At 39.1% G+C, this 16,588-nt stretch overlaps 1 protein-coding gene across 2 annotated transcripts in view; it reads left to right on the top strand.

The window, feature by feature from the left end:
- The first annotated feature begins 1,692 nt into the window (after nucleotides 1–1,692).
- Nucleotides 1,693–16,588, top strand: part of RXYLT1 (ribitol xylosyltransferase 1) — a 28,564-nt gene continuing 13,668 nt past the window's right edge. Inside the window, exons 1-3 of one of the 2 annotated variants that reach the window (XM_069584752.1) lie at nucleotides 1,693–2,044; nucleotides 3,438–3,593; nucleotides 9,325–9,427. In XM_069584752.1, coding sequence (XP_069440853.1) covers nucleotides 1,876–2,044; nucleotides 3,438–3,593; nucleotides 9,325–9,427 — 428 coding nt within the window. In that variant the 5' untranslated portion in view covers nucleotides 1,693–1,875. The remainder of the gene's footprint in view (nucleotides 2,045–3,437; nucleotides 3,594–9,324; nucleotides 9,428–16,588) is intronic. The other variant, XM_069584753.1, reaches the window with a different exon arrangement.

Below are 16,588 nucleotides of genomic sequence, written 5' to 3'. Positions count from 1 at the left end.
CTTTATGTATACCCTCCCTCCCATATTTTTTCTTCCCCAATCTGGATCCCTATATCTGGAGCTTCCAATCTCAGAAGATTTTTACCTTTTCTCTTCTCTCTCTACCACTTCTCTTTCTTTCTCTTTCCATCTCCCTCTTTCTCCATCTACCAATCCCAACCTGAGGAATTACAGCAATTCACAAAAACTAGTCCTCAGCTACAGCTCAACTATTAAAAAACAAGGAGAAAAGAAAATGAATACTGCTATACTTAGATCAATTAAAAGCTTCCTTCATTTGTAAACTAAATACATAACAAAAACATAATCAAATTGTATAGTCATTGGTAGTTTGAAGTAAAACAACACTTCCATTTGCCTGGTATTCCTCTCTACTCAACAAAAGTTCAACTCCATATTAGCTATATCTTTCATACCGTTCTGAATAGGAAAACCATTAGTATATTTTACACTGGATGTTTTACTTAATTATAAAATAAATTCTTCCTATCTTTAAATCATTGTTTTTCCCACAGAAAAGATGGGCCAAACAAATTGCATGTAAAGCAACTGCCATATTTCCAAGAGATCACCAGAATAATCTGATGATTAAGAAAGACAAAGTTTAGTACATCTACCACAATAAAGGATAGCAAACTTTGATAAAGGCTTAATAGCCTTAGAAGGAGAATAGAAGGTGATGTTCATAGGATATGGGAGTCTGAGTACAAATGGTTTCAGATAGCTCTTGCAAAGCAGAGAACTTTTGTTTTAGGGATTGGGCAGAATTTCTGACATAATAGTTCAGAGTTGGTGGTACCGCGACCAATTCGTCCTTGGTTTCCCTGGACTTTCCCAATTTTAGCTTGAAAATCCCACATGCCTGTGTGCATTCAAGTCACATCATAGGAATTAAACCTATTTTTTTCATATTTTTATTGTGGCAAGATATATATAATAGGAAGTGGGCTTCCCTGGTGGCTCAGACAGTAAAGAATCCGCCTGCAATGCAGGAGACCTGGGTTCGATTCCTGGGTTGGTAAGATCCCCTGGAGAAGGGAAAGACTACCCACTCCAGAATTCTAGCCTGGAGAATTCCATGAGTCCATGGGTTGCAAAGAGTCAGACACGACTGAGGGACTTGCACTTTCACTTTCAAACATTTCTTAATGTATGATTGAGTAGGAATCACATTCACAATGTTGTGCCACTGCTGCTGCTGCTGCTGCTGCTAAGTCACTTCAGTCGTGTCCGACTCTGTGCGACCCCGTAGACAGCAGCCCACTAGGCTCCTCTGTCCCTGGGATTCTCCAGGCAAGAGTACTGGAGTGGGTTACCATTACCACCACTTAATTTTTTTTAATGGAAATTTATGTTCATTCGTTTTTCAATACAGCAGGCTGGGTCTGGGGATCACATGGTGAACAGAAATTTTCATAGTTCATGCCTTCATCTGGCCTTCAGGAACCAAGGTGCTGTTTTGTTTTTTTTCTTTGCAGTCAAATAAGGTGAAGTCTTTATGTACATCGGAAGGTGAGCAGGATTGAAAAGGGCCCTGGATACCCTGCAGAGGTCAGGGAGCAGCGCGAGAGAAGGTGAGATCTTCCAGAGCCCAGTTCCAGGATCCACGGCAGGGAGGATTCCAGCACTCCCCGAGGGGGCGGAGCCTATGACAGGGCGGGACAGAGAAGCCACAGAGGTTGGGCGGGGTCTAGGGCGGGGCTTGAGCTGGGCGATGGGCGGGGCAGATGAGCTGTGGGCGGGCCCGTTTCTGGTGACTCCCTCCCGCCGTGCCTGGGCCTGCTCCCAAAGCCAACAGGACCGCGGCGCAGAACGGCAGTCTAGTCCCCGGCCTATCTCCATGTTGGTGGTGGCCTGAGCGGAAGCCTAAGTGGGATGCTGCTGACGCGGAAGCGTCTCTGCTCGATTCTCATCGCCGTGTACTGCCTCTTTTCCCTCTACGCCGCCTACCACGTCTTCTTCGGGCGCCGCCGCCGGACGCAGGACGCGCCTTTGCGGGGCCTCAGGAAGGGGGTTGTCCCGGTGCGGGAGAGGCGCGGCCGAGGTAGGACACCGGGCCGGGGCCTCTCTTCTCGGGCTGCGCGCCGGGGCGTGGGGCTGAGGGATGGTAGGGGCCGGGAGAGCTGAGCCACGCTGCCACCAATCCCGCTCTCGGGTCCAGGATGGCTCCGGGGCGCGCTTCTCCGATTCCAGCTCTCGGTAGCACCCCAGGCCTCGGGATTGGAGGATATAGGAATGCTTAGGTCCTCGCCCAAATCTCACATGCTGTCGCCACTCCCCACCCCTGGGGCTAACAGGTGCACACACTTTTAAAAACACATCTTGAATATCCAAGACGTTGTCACAAAATGCCAGATTCTCTGGAATGCCGCTGGCCTAAAGACATCTATACCCATATTGAAACAAAAGAAAGTGAAAAGTGAAGTCGCTCAATCGTGTCCGACTCTTTGTGACCCCATGGACTGTAGCCCATCACTCTCCTCCCCTCCGTCCATGGGATTTTCCAGGCAAGAGTACTGGAGTGGGTTGCCATTTTCTTCTCCAGAGGATCTACCTGACCCTGGAGAGCGTTGCCATTTCCTTTTCCAGAGAATCTTCCCGACCCAGGGATCGAACCCTGATCTCCCACATTGTAGGCAGACGCTTTACCGTCTGAGCCACCAGAGAAGCCTACTGAAGCAAAAAGCCTTCTCTAATCCTGCGGAGACTTCAGAAGACTAGCGTGCTTTATCTCCAAGTTTTGATCCCTTTGTATTTTGTTGACCTATGTCAGGATCGGACTCAGGCTTATTTCTACCTTCTTTCAGAATCTTGCACAATAGTATCTGAAACTGTTGGACACTTTTAATGTTGAAGCAAGTTTTATGTATAGTTTAAGTAACATATACAGTCTATATAGAATTGGCAAAAGTTAGGCTTGTAATAATACATATTACTGTACCCAGTTATTTTAGAAGGCTTTTTTGGGGAGCCTAACATTTTATTAACATTTTATTTCAAGTTCTTTTGGGGTAATGGTTCAATCAAAATTAAGTTCTGCTTTCCTTTTAAAAATTTTTATTGTGTGTTTAACTTGTTCAAATTCTCTTGTTTAATCTCTGAAAAACTGAAGTTAGGATGCAGGTAAAACTCCCTGACTTTCCAGGTAGCTGAGTGGTGAAGAATCCACCTGCCAATGCAGGAGATGTGGGTTGGATCCCTGGATAGGAAAGATCCCCTGGGAAAAAAAAAAAGTAGCAGACACTACAGTATTCTCACCTGGAAAATCCATGGACAGAGAAGGCTGGCAGGCTATAGTCCATGGGGTTGCATGGGGTTGCAAAAGAGTCATACACTACTTAGCAACTAACAACAACATCTAATGTAAATGGCTTGGATTTATCTATAACTGATGCTCTGCCTTATTGATGACACTTGTTACTCTTTTTATAACACAGAACAATCTACTTTGAGAAGTGAAGAATGGAATCCTTGGGAAGAAGATGAAAAAAATGAACAACAACACAGACTTAAAACTAGCCTTCAGATAGTAAATAAGTCCACAAAAGAGAAAAAACACTTCCAGGTACAAATCTGGGGCAAAGCTGCCATTGGTAAGTTAATGTTTAAAGCTAAGATATGTAAAAGCATCGTATAAAAGCACTATTAATACATTTAAAGTCTATTTCATCATTTGTTAAGATACCATGATACATTTTTTCACTTTTTTCGATATTCCATTTCTATTTTTACTAGACAACATCTGTGTAAACACACACAAACATACGCATGTGCCCCTGTCTTTAACAGAGCACAGCTTTATTTGTAGACACAAAGAGTTGGTTGTGTGAACATCATTATATTAAAATGCCTATGTCAACTGAATTTTCATAGAACTATGTGTTTATTAGACACTTTATACACAAGTGTAAGATGTGGCCTCTGACCTTAATGGCCAAACAAGTTTAGGAAACACTGAACTGAACAAAGCTAAACAAGGTTCTTTGTTGCAGAAACTTTGTCAGAGGTTTTAATATGCCAGTGTTCATCATGAATGCCTCGGAAGGGGATATAATATGTAGTTGATTAAACTTGGTTGCCCACCAAAACACTTTTGCTCTGAGTATCATGAGAGTATAGTATTCCAAATTATACCATATGCTTAATTAGAGAATGGGACCCTCAATGACAAAAGAGTCAGAAAGAACTTAGTCAATTAGAAGTGAGTTTTTTGGCTATTAAACATGAGTTAAATATATGTACAGTAAGGGATATGGATAAAAGGTACCAGATGAAAGGAAAGTAAACAGAATAGTAGTGCCTGACCCATAATGTTTCATAAATTCATAAACATTTGCATACATATATACACCCTTGAAAATTACTGATCTCTAAAGTTCAAGTACCCAGACCTCTAATCATCAAGTTCTAGCAATTTTTTTCTCTATTAGAATCTGTCATATTAATTTTTCTTTAAATTTCCACTTCCTCATTCTAGTTTTTAATTAAATATACTTCTTAACATTTTCCATGTTTCTAGACTTTTCTGATTTCAATTTAATAGGCACAAAGTGGTCAGATGAGCTTTATCAAGCATTGCATTCATCAGCCTATTCCCCAGGCACAGTCATAGGATACCAGTTACAGAAATTCCCATTCAAAAGGGAGAAAATGGAAGAAGAATGGAGTCACAGGTTTAAGCAGGTTTGATATCCAACCACGCAAACTTCATTAGGTTTCAAGCCCTGGGAGTGAGTAATCTATGGCTCAAATGTTCTTTCTGGATTTTTCAGCTCCATGCTTGGGAAGTCATCCTTCCATTTTCAGGAAGGTTAGCATGTGTTTGCAGCTCAGTAGCTTTATCAGCGTGTTTCCTGCTGTTAGGATTTGGGGAATCCAATAAGCTTGTTTCATTTCAACTCTCTCTCTGTCCCTTTTAGTCCAAGTTGGCAGTGTTTCTATTAATATAACGTTCTCAAGAACCATGTCAGTCTCCCATATGTATGTCATAAAGATTCACTTTATTAGACAAGAGTTCCTCCATCGGTGTTTCCTGGATAACCCCATCTCTGTTTCTAGCTTCTGCTGATAATCGCTAAGGAAATCCACAAATCAATACCTAATATTAAAAAAAAAAAAACAACCCTCTATGTGATTGAATATTCTGACCAGACATTAGCAAAAGGATGTCAGCTACATCTTTAGCCTTCCATTTTCAGGAATGCTAGCATGCTTTCTTGACAGTGAATCCCCTAATTTTTCCTCTCTTTTGCAATCTGAAGAGGCTGAGAATTTCCAAAATCATCAAGTCATGATTACTTTTTGCTTAATTTTTTTCTAAGTCTCTCTTTTCAACTCATATCTTATTGTAATCAGTGAGAAGAAATGAGGCCACAGCTACAACACTTTACTTAGAAATTTCTTCAACTAACTATCCAATGTAATCATTTACAAGTTCTGCTTTGCACATAAGTGCAGGAAACAATTCAGCTAAACTGTCTATTGTTTATAACAAGGATCTTCTTTACTCCAATCTCTAATAGCATGTTCCTCATTTCCTTCTGAGCCCTCACCAACAGCACTTTTAATGTGCCTGTTTCTTCCAACAATCAGTTTATGATGATATTTATATTCTCGAAAATGATACAAGTTTTTTCCTACTGTTCTCCTAACTTTCTCCTGAGTTCTCGCCAGCTGAGTCACTAGCATCCATATTTGTACCTACAGTCTGTTTAAGTCATTCTAATCTAAATGTTTTTTAATCATTGTTCTCAAAATTTTTTCAACCTTTCCCCATTACCCAATTGCAAAGCCACTTCCAGATTTTTAAGTATTTGTTACAGCAGCACCCCATTTCTATAGCCTCGTAATATGTAGTTTCCTTTAGCTGCTATAACCAATTACCAAAAAGTTAGTGGCTTAAAACATTTTTTATTTAAATTTAATTATTTTTAATTGGAAGATAATTGCTTTACAATGTTGTATTGATTTCTGGTATACAACAGTGTGAACCAGCCATAAGTATACATATACCCCTCTCTCTTGAACCTCTCTCCCACCCCACCCTCCATCCCACCCCTTTAGGTCATCACAGAGCACCAGCCTGAGCTCCCTGTGTTATATAGTAACTTCACACTAGCTATTTATTTTACACATTGTAATGTATATGTTTCAGTGCAACTCTCTCAATTCACCCCACTCTCCTTCCCCTACTGTGTCCACAAGTCAGGAGACCACCTGCAGTGCAGGAGACTGCCTACAATGCAGGAGACCTGGGTTCTGCCCCTGGGTGGGAAGATCCCCTGGAGAAGGAAATGGGAGCCCACTCTGGTATACTTGCCTGGGAAATCCCATGGATAGAGAAGCCTGGCAGGCTACAGTCCATGGTGCTAAGAGTTGGACACAACTTAGCAACTAAACCACCAACCACTACCATGACTGAGCAACATTCCATTGTATATAAAAACAACATATATTTTTTAATCTATAATTGACTTATAAGTTTCAAGTATACTACATAATGATTTAATATAGGTGTATATTGTAAAAGGATCAATACAATAAGTCTAGTGAACATCCATCACCTCACATAGTTAAAACTTTTTTCTTGTAATGTGAACTTTTGATCTACCCTCTTAGCAAATTTCAAATATGCAAATATAGCATCATTAACTTTGGTCACCATAAATTTATTATATTACATTTCTGAAGGCAGAAATCTAAAGTGTGTCCTCAGGCTGTATTCCATTTGGATGCTCTAGAGGAGCATCTGTTTCCTTGCTTCTTACTGCCTTCTAGTAACTGCCTTCATTACTTGACCCATAGCCCCACCTCATCCTGACTTCTTCTTCCTCAAACCTCTTTCCCTCATTTTGACGCTCCTGGCTCCCTCTCCTGAGGACCCTTGTGATTATATAGGACCCACCCAGAACAACAGACTGGTTCAAAATTGGGAAAGGAGTATATCAAGGCTGTATATTGTCACCTTGCTTATTTAGCTTATATGTAGAATACATCATGTGAAATGCCGGGCTGGCTGAATCACAAGTGGAATCAAGATTGCCAGGAGAAATATCAAGAACCTCAGATATGCAGATGATACCACTCTAATGGCAGAAAGCAAAGAACTAAGGAGTCTCTTGATGAAGGTGAAAGAGGAGAGTGAAAAAGCTGACTTAAAACTTAACATTCAGAAAACTAAGATCACGGCATCTGGTCCCATCACTTCATGGAAAATAGATGGAGAAAAAGTGAAAACAGTGACAAATTTTATTTTCTTGGACTCCAAAATCACTATGAACAGTGACCACAGCCACAAAATTAAAAGATGCTTGCTCATTAGAAGAAAAGCTATGACAAACCTCAGTTCAGTTCAGTTCAGTCACTCAGTTTGCAACCCCATGGACTGTAGCATGCCAAGCTTCCCTGTCCATCACCAACTCCCAAAGCTTGCTCAAACTCATGTCCATTGAGTCGGTGATGCCATCCAACCATCTCATCCTCTGTTGTCCCCTTCTCCTCCTGCCTTCAATCTTTCCCAGCATCAGGATCTTTTCTAATGAGTCAGTTCTTCTCATCGGGTGACCAAAGTATTAGAGTTTCAGCTTCAGCATCAGTCCTTCAGTGAATATTCAGGACTGATTTCCTTTGGGATGGACTGGTTGGATCTCCTTGCAGTGAAAGGGACTCTCAAGAGTCTTCTCCAACACCACACTTCAAAAGCATCACTTCTTCAGTGCTCAGCTTTCTTTGTAGTCCAACTCTCACATCCATACATGACTACTGGGAAAACCATAGCTTTGACTAGACGAACTTTTGTTAGCAAAGTAATGTCTCCACTTTTTAATATACTGTCTAGGTTGGTCATAGCTTTTCTTCCAAGAAGCAAGTGTCTTTTAATTTCATGGCTGCAGTCACCATCTGCAGTGATTTGGGAGCCCCCCAAAATAAAATCTCTTGTGGTTTCCATTGTTTCCCCAACTATTTGCTGTGAAGTGATGGGCCTAGAAAACGTATTAAAAGCTAAGCGCCAAAGAATTGATGCTTTTGATGCTAGAGAAGATCTTGAGAGTCCCCTGCACAGGAAGGAGATCAAATCAGTCAATCTTAAAGGAAATCAACCCTGAATACTCTTTGGAAGGACTGATGCTGAAGCTGAAACTCCAGTACTTTGGCCACCTGATGTGAAGAGCCAACTCATTGGAACAGACCCTGATGCTGGGAAAGATTGAGGGCAGGAGGAAACGGGGGTGACAGAGGATAAAATGATAGGATGGCATCATCTTCTCAACGGACATGAGTTTGAGCAGACTCTGGGAGATAGTGAAGGACAGGGAAGCCTGGCATGCTGCAGTCCATGGGGTCGCAAAGAGTCAGACATGACTTAAGGATTGAACAACAGCAACCACACCCAGATAATCAGCACTGAACAACATCAACAGGTAGATAATCCAGCATAATCTCTATACTTTAGCATCCTTATCTTAATCACATTTAGAAAGCCTCTTTTGCTTTCTAAAGGTAATGTATTTACAGGTCCTAGAGATTTCATCTTTGGCCATCTTGAGTTGGGAGAAAGCATTACTCAACCTACCGTATTTGGAAAGTTTTATCTGATTAGCCTAGTCTTTTAACATGGGTTTTTTGTGCATGTCTTTACCAGAGTGTGGTAAGAATGTACCAAAACACATCTTCCAAGGTAACTTTTTAGTTACATTTAGGTAACCGGGCTCCCCAATTACCTCATTGTCTCCAGAATACCTTATTGTGTGACACTGCTCTCCTCTACTCTCAGAGCTTTCATATAGGTGAAATCCTGATAAAACACAGGGGCTGGCCTAAAGAGATAGGATGCAGTGGCAGTTGTCTGCAGACAGCGTCATGTAGTGAAGGATGTGTGCTCAATTGGGAAGGAGGTAATATCTCCTTGATATATTGAATGTATATGCATACATGAGACCTCTGGTTCTATTTGGCATAAGATGGTAAATCCATCCCCAGCTTGTTATAGTACAGAAACAGTTCTAATCTAAGGTAATTTACACACTGTAATATAACACATTTCAGGGTAAGACAGGTAGTCCAGCGATACTTATGGATTTCTCAAATTTAGAATCAGAGAGTTTATTATCTTTAATATATCCCACATTTTGCCACATTTTACACTGACAACATCTGAGTTAGTCTCTTGTACATTAGCTGCCATATTGATGATTTTGAGCCCAAAGAGGAATAGAATCTGATTTCTTATCCAAATAATGTGAAAGAGCAGAACATAAAGTCATCTCACACAATAGAGTAAACCAGACGGTAAATGCTTTCATTTTTTGTTTTTTTAATTATCAGGTTTGTATCTCTGGGAGCATATTTTCGAAGGTTTACTTGAACCCACTGATGTGACTGCTCAGTGGAGAGAAGGAAATTCAGTTGTTGGAAGAACACATTACAGGTATTAACTGTGCAATACTGATCTTTGATATGGTGCTGTACAATGTTTTATATCAATACCAAAAGAAAACCCAGAGGAAAATATACTCATAGAAAATATTTCCACTTTAACTTGTGAAGAATGGAGAATCTCATGAATATATATTTGTAGTTATAGCTTACCTTAAACATTTTCTTATAAAATTGGATGTAACAAAATTCTGCTTTTTTTTTGGAATTCTATATATGTTTTATTTTAATCAAAACATTTCTGATTATATGGAAAAGTTCATGCTCTAAATTTTGTAACATTTGGTTATTAATAAATATTTAACATTCTATCTTGGGGGAATGATACATAAACAAAGTGTTTTTATTTTTCTCTTTCATGTAATAGAGTCACATATTTTTATAATATTCACATGGTAGCTAAAGCTACTGCTATTAGTTCTGAAATTTTTATCCATTAAAACATTTCATATATGAGTTCTATCATGATTTGATAGTATAGATTACCATTTTACTGCAATATTCAGAAATCTTTTTTTAGATTATAACCAATGTATTATGAATATTTTTTTGCATTCTTGTTTTTATAACTGTGATTGCATATTTCTGAAGGTTTTTAAAGAGCATTAAGACAATTTTATTTAGAAAAATTGTGGCAATGAAGTAATACTGTTTTCTGTTAAATTTTGCTTTCTAATTGAAATAACCAAAAATAATTATTTTAAATGCTTATTTCATTTAACAGTTATATTATTCAGGGGGAAAAACTGTGAACTAATGATTATGGCTTCCATTAGGGTTCTGTTTATTTCCCAAGAGATTAAGAGGAAAGGCTATGGTTAATATGATGCTGGGAAAGATTGAGGTCAGGAGGAGAAGGGGACGACAGAAGATGAGATGGTTGGATGGCATCACTGACTTGATGGACATGGGTTTGGATGGACTCCGGGAGTTGGTGATGGACAGGGAGGCCTGGCGTGCTGCGATTCATGGGGTCGCAAATAGTCAGACACGACTGAGTGACTAAACTGAACTGAACTGAATATGAGTTTCATTTGAATTTTCACTGCTCTTTTAATTCTTTATTTACTGTATACCCACTTAGAAACCAATTTCATTGCATGTATCTTTTCAAAGAAATCATTCTTGAAAAGCAAACAGACTTTTAAATCATCATTGGTAATGATTATTTTTCCTTTTATCTCCAGGCTTATTGATGGGATTATAGATGTAATCCTACTGAAGAGCTTATACATAATTCTAAGCTTAAAATAGTTGGATTCAGGTGTCTGAAAGTAGATGTGTGTTTTGCATATAAATCTAACGTTTTGCTGTTTCAAATGTAAGCATATGTTATGAGTATTAGTCTAGTAGATCTACCTACCGGAGAAGGCACTGGCGCCCCACTCCAGTACTCTTGCCTGGAAAATCCCATGTATGGAGGAGCCTGGTGAGCTGCAGTCCATGGGGTCGCTGATAGTCGGGCACGACTGAGCGATTTCACTTTCACTTTTCATTTTCATGCATTGGAGAAGGAAATGGCAACCCACTCCAGTGTTCTTGCCTGGAGAATCCCAGAGATGGGGGAGCCTAGTAGGCTGCCGTCTATGGGGTCGCACAGAGTCAGACACGACTGAAGCAACTTAGCAGCAGCAGCAGCAGCAGCAGCAGATCTCCCTACAACATATAGAATTTCCAAAGGAATTATTTAAAATTTATTGAGAAGTTAACACACAGTGTTATTATATTGATAGCAAAGATTTTGAGCAAATAGCCTTAACTCCAAAAAGAAAAACTCATTTCCTGTTTCCTTCTGAAATACTTACCTGAGATTTTATATTATGATTAAATAGCAACGCTATTTCCTTTTAGATTTCAAGAGAAGTGCGTATTCAGGGAAGTTCACTGTTATAGCTGATTTTTGTAAACAACTTACTAAAGGTTTAGGCTCATGGAAAGTAGCAAATATAATTTCTCCAAAATTAATAAACTTCTATGAAATTGCAGTTTTGAGTTGAATCAGGCTTCATGGGTACTAACTAAAATGTTTTGACACATTCATTTTTTACTTTCCCAAAAGTGATTTGGAAGTAGTGGCTCATCTTGAAGATACAGAAAGAGTTTCTGAATATTATCAAGGTCCTTTAAATAAGCATAAATACATTCTATTTAAATAAACCGTTAAATTTACAAAGAACTTATATTATTTAATTTTAATTTCACAACAGTTCTGAGGCAGAAAATAGAAAGGATATCATCAGTGTTCCAGGGTGGATCAGGCTCCTGAATGCTTATTATTAACAATTTCTGGCCCAAATGATGTAATCCAAGATACCAGATAAATAATTCAGAATGGAAATAGAGCTATCAGACAGTCCCTGTGCTTATATTGGCCTGACCAGCTCCTTATTTCCTTAAAGGCAGGCTATAAGTGATACCTAAATATTTGGGAGTTGTTTGATTAAATATGGAATTAAATGTGGGATATAGCTATATGTAGCACTTCATGTTTCAGAAGGAAAGAAATGAAATGACTCCTTGTTCACCACTGAGTCCATACCATATATAGTCTGTGCTTAGGATGTGAGTAGTTGAACGCATGTGGGGCAGACTGAACCTGTGATTCAGCCTGGTGAAGTCCTGTCACCTCTGGACAGGGTAGCAGTGTGACTGAGTTATTAAGGGCACAGACTCCAGAGCCAGAATATCTGAGTTCCAGTTCCAGCTTTACCTCTCATTGGTTGTCTGACCTCAGGCAAATTTCTTAACCTCTCTGGATTTCCTTAAGTTTAAAATAAGGCAAATAATAGTTTCTATTTTACAGTATTCTTTTGAAAATTAAACGCATAATAGGTATACAGTGCTTAGACCAGTATCAGGCACGTAGTAATCACTATAGAAGTCTTGTTACTAGTTTTATTATATTTACTCTACTTAAATAGGTATTGCACCATCTCTGTATGTTTCAGTTCTCCTTTTTCTGTTTCCATCATTGTCTATTATCTCTCCATCATATAGTTTCCCAACAAGCACCTTATTGATACATTTTTTATGTTAATGTGTTCAGTTATGTTACAAGCTAGCATGGAACCCATTCATCTCTTGAAGAAACTTTGCCTGTCTCTACTCACCTCCATCATATGTTCATTTATAGTTTAATTTCATAGGGAAACTTATTTTTAATTTCTTAGGAGGAACCTTCTGTTCATCGTGGCATTTGCATTATTCCCAGAAGACTGCCTTCAGAATTCTGTAATGTCCCTGTGCAGGCATTATCATAAGATATATAAGTGCCTACCCATTTGATAAAACAAAAGTTAGATACTAAGTTGGTTAATTCATTATTGTCTAAATTCAATTATGGTATTTTCAGTGAGCATCTGATCCTTATGAAAAAGGCGAATGTTCTTTAAATATCATGACAGAATAAAATATGTCTGATCCTATTTTTAGAATTTCCAGGTATTACTATTATAAGAAGTTAATGAACTCACTACTCACTACAATGAGTGAAAGCATTTGTAGATAATATTAATGGTTATATTATATTTAAGTCATATACTGGATCATAGATCAATACAGATCTCAAATAAACTTTTCACTGGTAACCAAAGATACTGTAGTTAATTTTTCATAATGCCCATTCTCCCTTCTCCAGCCAGGCTAGTAAGAGGGTGGGAGTGTTTCAGCATAAACACTGAATTAGGAAGGCATGGAGTCATGGCAGTGATACTGGCCATGAGAATGGGGTGAATTGCAGCAGCTATTTAAAAGTAAGGGCCATTCATGAGTTCGGCATACCTATTTTATAAAACTGAATTTTCTAAAACTATCAGTCTAAGAATAATATAAAATAATTTAAAAAATGATGTAGAATCAATGGCTGAGAACTATGTGTATGGTTTAGTTTGTGCACTTATTATTGATCAAGGCATTTGCCAGTCTCTTAGCTGGCAAATTATTAATCTTATCTGTAACTCACTTAATATAGTAGCATATAGCATTTTTTTCAGTAGCACTTACTGAATTTAGGGAAAATGAAACAGTATTTACACTGGATTCTAAAAAATATGTTTTGCTCACGTTCAGGTTAGAATTCAATATTCAGATTTCTCTGGACTATCTAAGTATCGAAAGTACTTATTGGGAGGCAAGTTTTTAACTGAACCTAGCTAATAGTCAGACATGACTGAGCGACTTCCCTTTCACTTTTCACTTTCATGCATTGGAGAAGGAAATGGCAACCCACTCCAGTGTTCTTGCCTGGAGAATCCCAGGGACGGGAGAGCCTGGTGGGCTGCCGTCTATGGGGTCGCACAGAGTTGGACACGACTGAAGCAACTTAGCAGCAGCAGCAGCAGCAGCAAAAGTACAAATATTGAAGAACAGAAGTTCTGACCATTAAATATATGCTAGGAATTCTAGAAGAGGAAGTCACTGTTTTAAAATTCCATGTATAGCTCCATAAATATGTTCATTTTTCAGTTAATGGATATTTATGACTGATGCCTGATTCATAACTTTAGGAAATGAAAACACAATGTTTCGTCATGAATAAATATACTATAATATCTTATACATGTGCCTGAGCATGCATGCACGCACACATGCATGCTCAGTCGTTTCAGTCGTGTCTGACTCTTTGTGACTCTATGGACTGCAGCCCACCAGGCTCCTCTGTCCATGGGCTTCTTCAGGCAAAATACTGGAGTGGGTTGCCAAACCCTCCTGCAGGGGATCTTCCCAACCCAGGGATTGAACTCACGTCTCCTGCGACTCCTACATTGCAGGTAGATTCTCTAGCACTGAGTCACTGCAGAAGCCCACATATGGCGTACTGTATAGCTGGAAATTTATTACTAAATTGAATTTTGTAATTTGATTCATATTTTAAATGCAGTAGGAGAACTTAAATAAATCGGTAGAGCAAAATAACTCCCTTAAAGAGAATTATGGCTTACTTATTCGACGTTTACTGAGTTGCCTGCTGGTTGGTTCATACTAGGTTCTGAAGATCTCAAAGTGAATAATACTTTTCCCTCAGGGAGTTCACACACTAGAAGCTGAGATAAATACATTAATAACTTTGAATCTTTATACAGAGCATAATGATAAAGACGTGTATACTCCTTAGTTGTTAGGGAAATATAGAGAGAAGGTCACTAAGTCAATGTAAGTAGAGTTGGGGGTATGGCACCTATCAAGAAAGGCTTCCTAGAGAAGGTGATAGCTGAGCTGAGTCTTAAAAGATAAGTAGAATTTAGAAAGGCACCAAGAGGAGAGATTATATTCCCAGCAGAGGCAGTATCAGAAATGATACACAGCTTGGTTTGTGCACAAAATTTCAGGCCATTCAGAACCCCCAGAACATGAAGATGGGAGAGAGTAGCTGATATTGGAAGTGGAGGGCAAGGGCCAGATCATGGTGGGCCTAGTACGTGCCACATTAAAGCCCTTGGACTTTGTTCTTGTTCAGTGAAAAGCAGTTGAGGATGATTAAGCTAGATAGTGTGGTATTGTCATGCATTTTTGGTGTCGATGTCTCTAGTAGCTGTGTAGAAAAATGATTTGAAGGAGACAACTGAAATCAAGCAGACCACAACTTTGCATTAGAAAGCTCCTAAGTATCCTGCTGAGATATAAATAAGGGATGAAACTGGAAAGTGGTATTCTGACAGAGCCAGGAATTTGAGAAACTGAGGGGCAAAACTATCAGAATTTAAGGATTATTAGATGAGAGCAAGAATCAAATGTGACAGTTCCCTGGTTGCTAGCTTGCATGACAAGATAGCTAGTATGCATTCAACATAGACAGTACCGGCAGAATAAAAGCAGATTTTTCCACTCTTCTCTAGCCCACTACACAGCACCAGCCTAACCCCCTCTTTCACAGCAGACAACCCTGCCTATTTCTTCGAGAATATCCATAACTGTCTCCCCTAACTAGCTCCTCTAACATTTATGTACATGCTCTCTAAGTGATCCCTCACCTAACCTTCTCTTTTTCTTAGCTCTCAGATGGTGAGGTGATTCCCTAGCTCAACATTAACTTCCTCTATCTGTGCATCCTTTCTACATACTGTAAGACCTTGCTCCATTGGTTACTTCCTTGCTCTCCTCATCTTCAACCTTTCACTTATTATTACTTTCTTGCCTTCTCATCCACACTTGCAGAAGAGTTGTCTAAGCTTACTGTCCCCACTTACTTTTTTTGTAAATTTATTTAAGTATAGCTGATTTATAATGTTGTATTAATTTCAGTATAGCAGAGTGATTCCGTTAAACACACACACAGACATATATACACACACATTCTTTTTCATACTCTTTTTCCATTTGGGTTTATCACAGGATGTTCAATATAATGCCTTGTTGTTTATCCATTCTGTATATAATGGTTTACATCTGCTAACTCAGACTTCCTGTCCATCTTCCCTCCTCCCCGTCCCCCTTGGCAACCACAGGTCTGCTCTCTATGCCTGTGATTCTGTCTCATAGATAGGTTCACTTGCATCATATGTTAGATTCCACATGTAAGTGATATCATATGGTTTTTGTCTTTTTATGACTTAGTTCACTTAGTATGATAATGTCTAGGTCCACCCATATTGCTGCAAATGGCATTGTTTCATTCTTTTTTATGGCTGAGTAGTATTCCATTGTGTATATATAGCACATCTTTATCCATTCATCTGTCAGTGAGCATTTAGCTTGCTTCTACATCTTGGCTACTGTGAATAGTGCTACTGTTGACATAGGAGTCCTTGTATCTTTTTGAATTACAGTTTTATTTGAATATATGCTCATAAGTGAGATTGCTAGATCATATGGCAACTCTATTTTCAACTCTAGTTTTAGTTTTTTGAGGAACTTTCATACTGCTTTCCATACAGGCTCTACCAACTTACATTCCCACCAACAGTGTAGAGAGGCTCCCTTTTCTCCATACCCTCTTCAGCATTCGTTAATTTGTGGACTTTTTAATGCTGGCCATTCTGACTCTTACGAATTTTGAGTTGCACTTCTCCCCACTGAACTTGTTACTGTCCCCTGACTTCTCATCTCACTGCAGTTTGACTAGCACACCTCCCAACACACACATGCACACAACTATCTGAATTGTAAGGGAAATTTTTTTACCCCTAAAGTTTCTTTATCTAAGTCCATGTTTCCC

Source organism: Ovis canadensis, chromosome 3, assembly GCF_042477335.2.
Source record: "Ovis canadensis isolate MfBH-ARS-UI-01 breed Bighorn chromosome 3, ARS-UI_OviCan_v2, whole genome shotgun sequence".
NCBI classification, from domain to species: domain Eukaryota; kingdom Metazoa; phylum Chordata; class Mammalia; order Artiodactyla; family Bovidae; genus Ovis; species Ovis canadensis.
The sequence above is the reverse complement of the archived record's forward strand: the minus strand, read 5'-3'. Positions and strand labels throughout refer to the sequence as shown.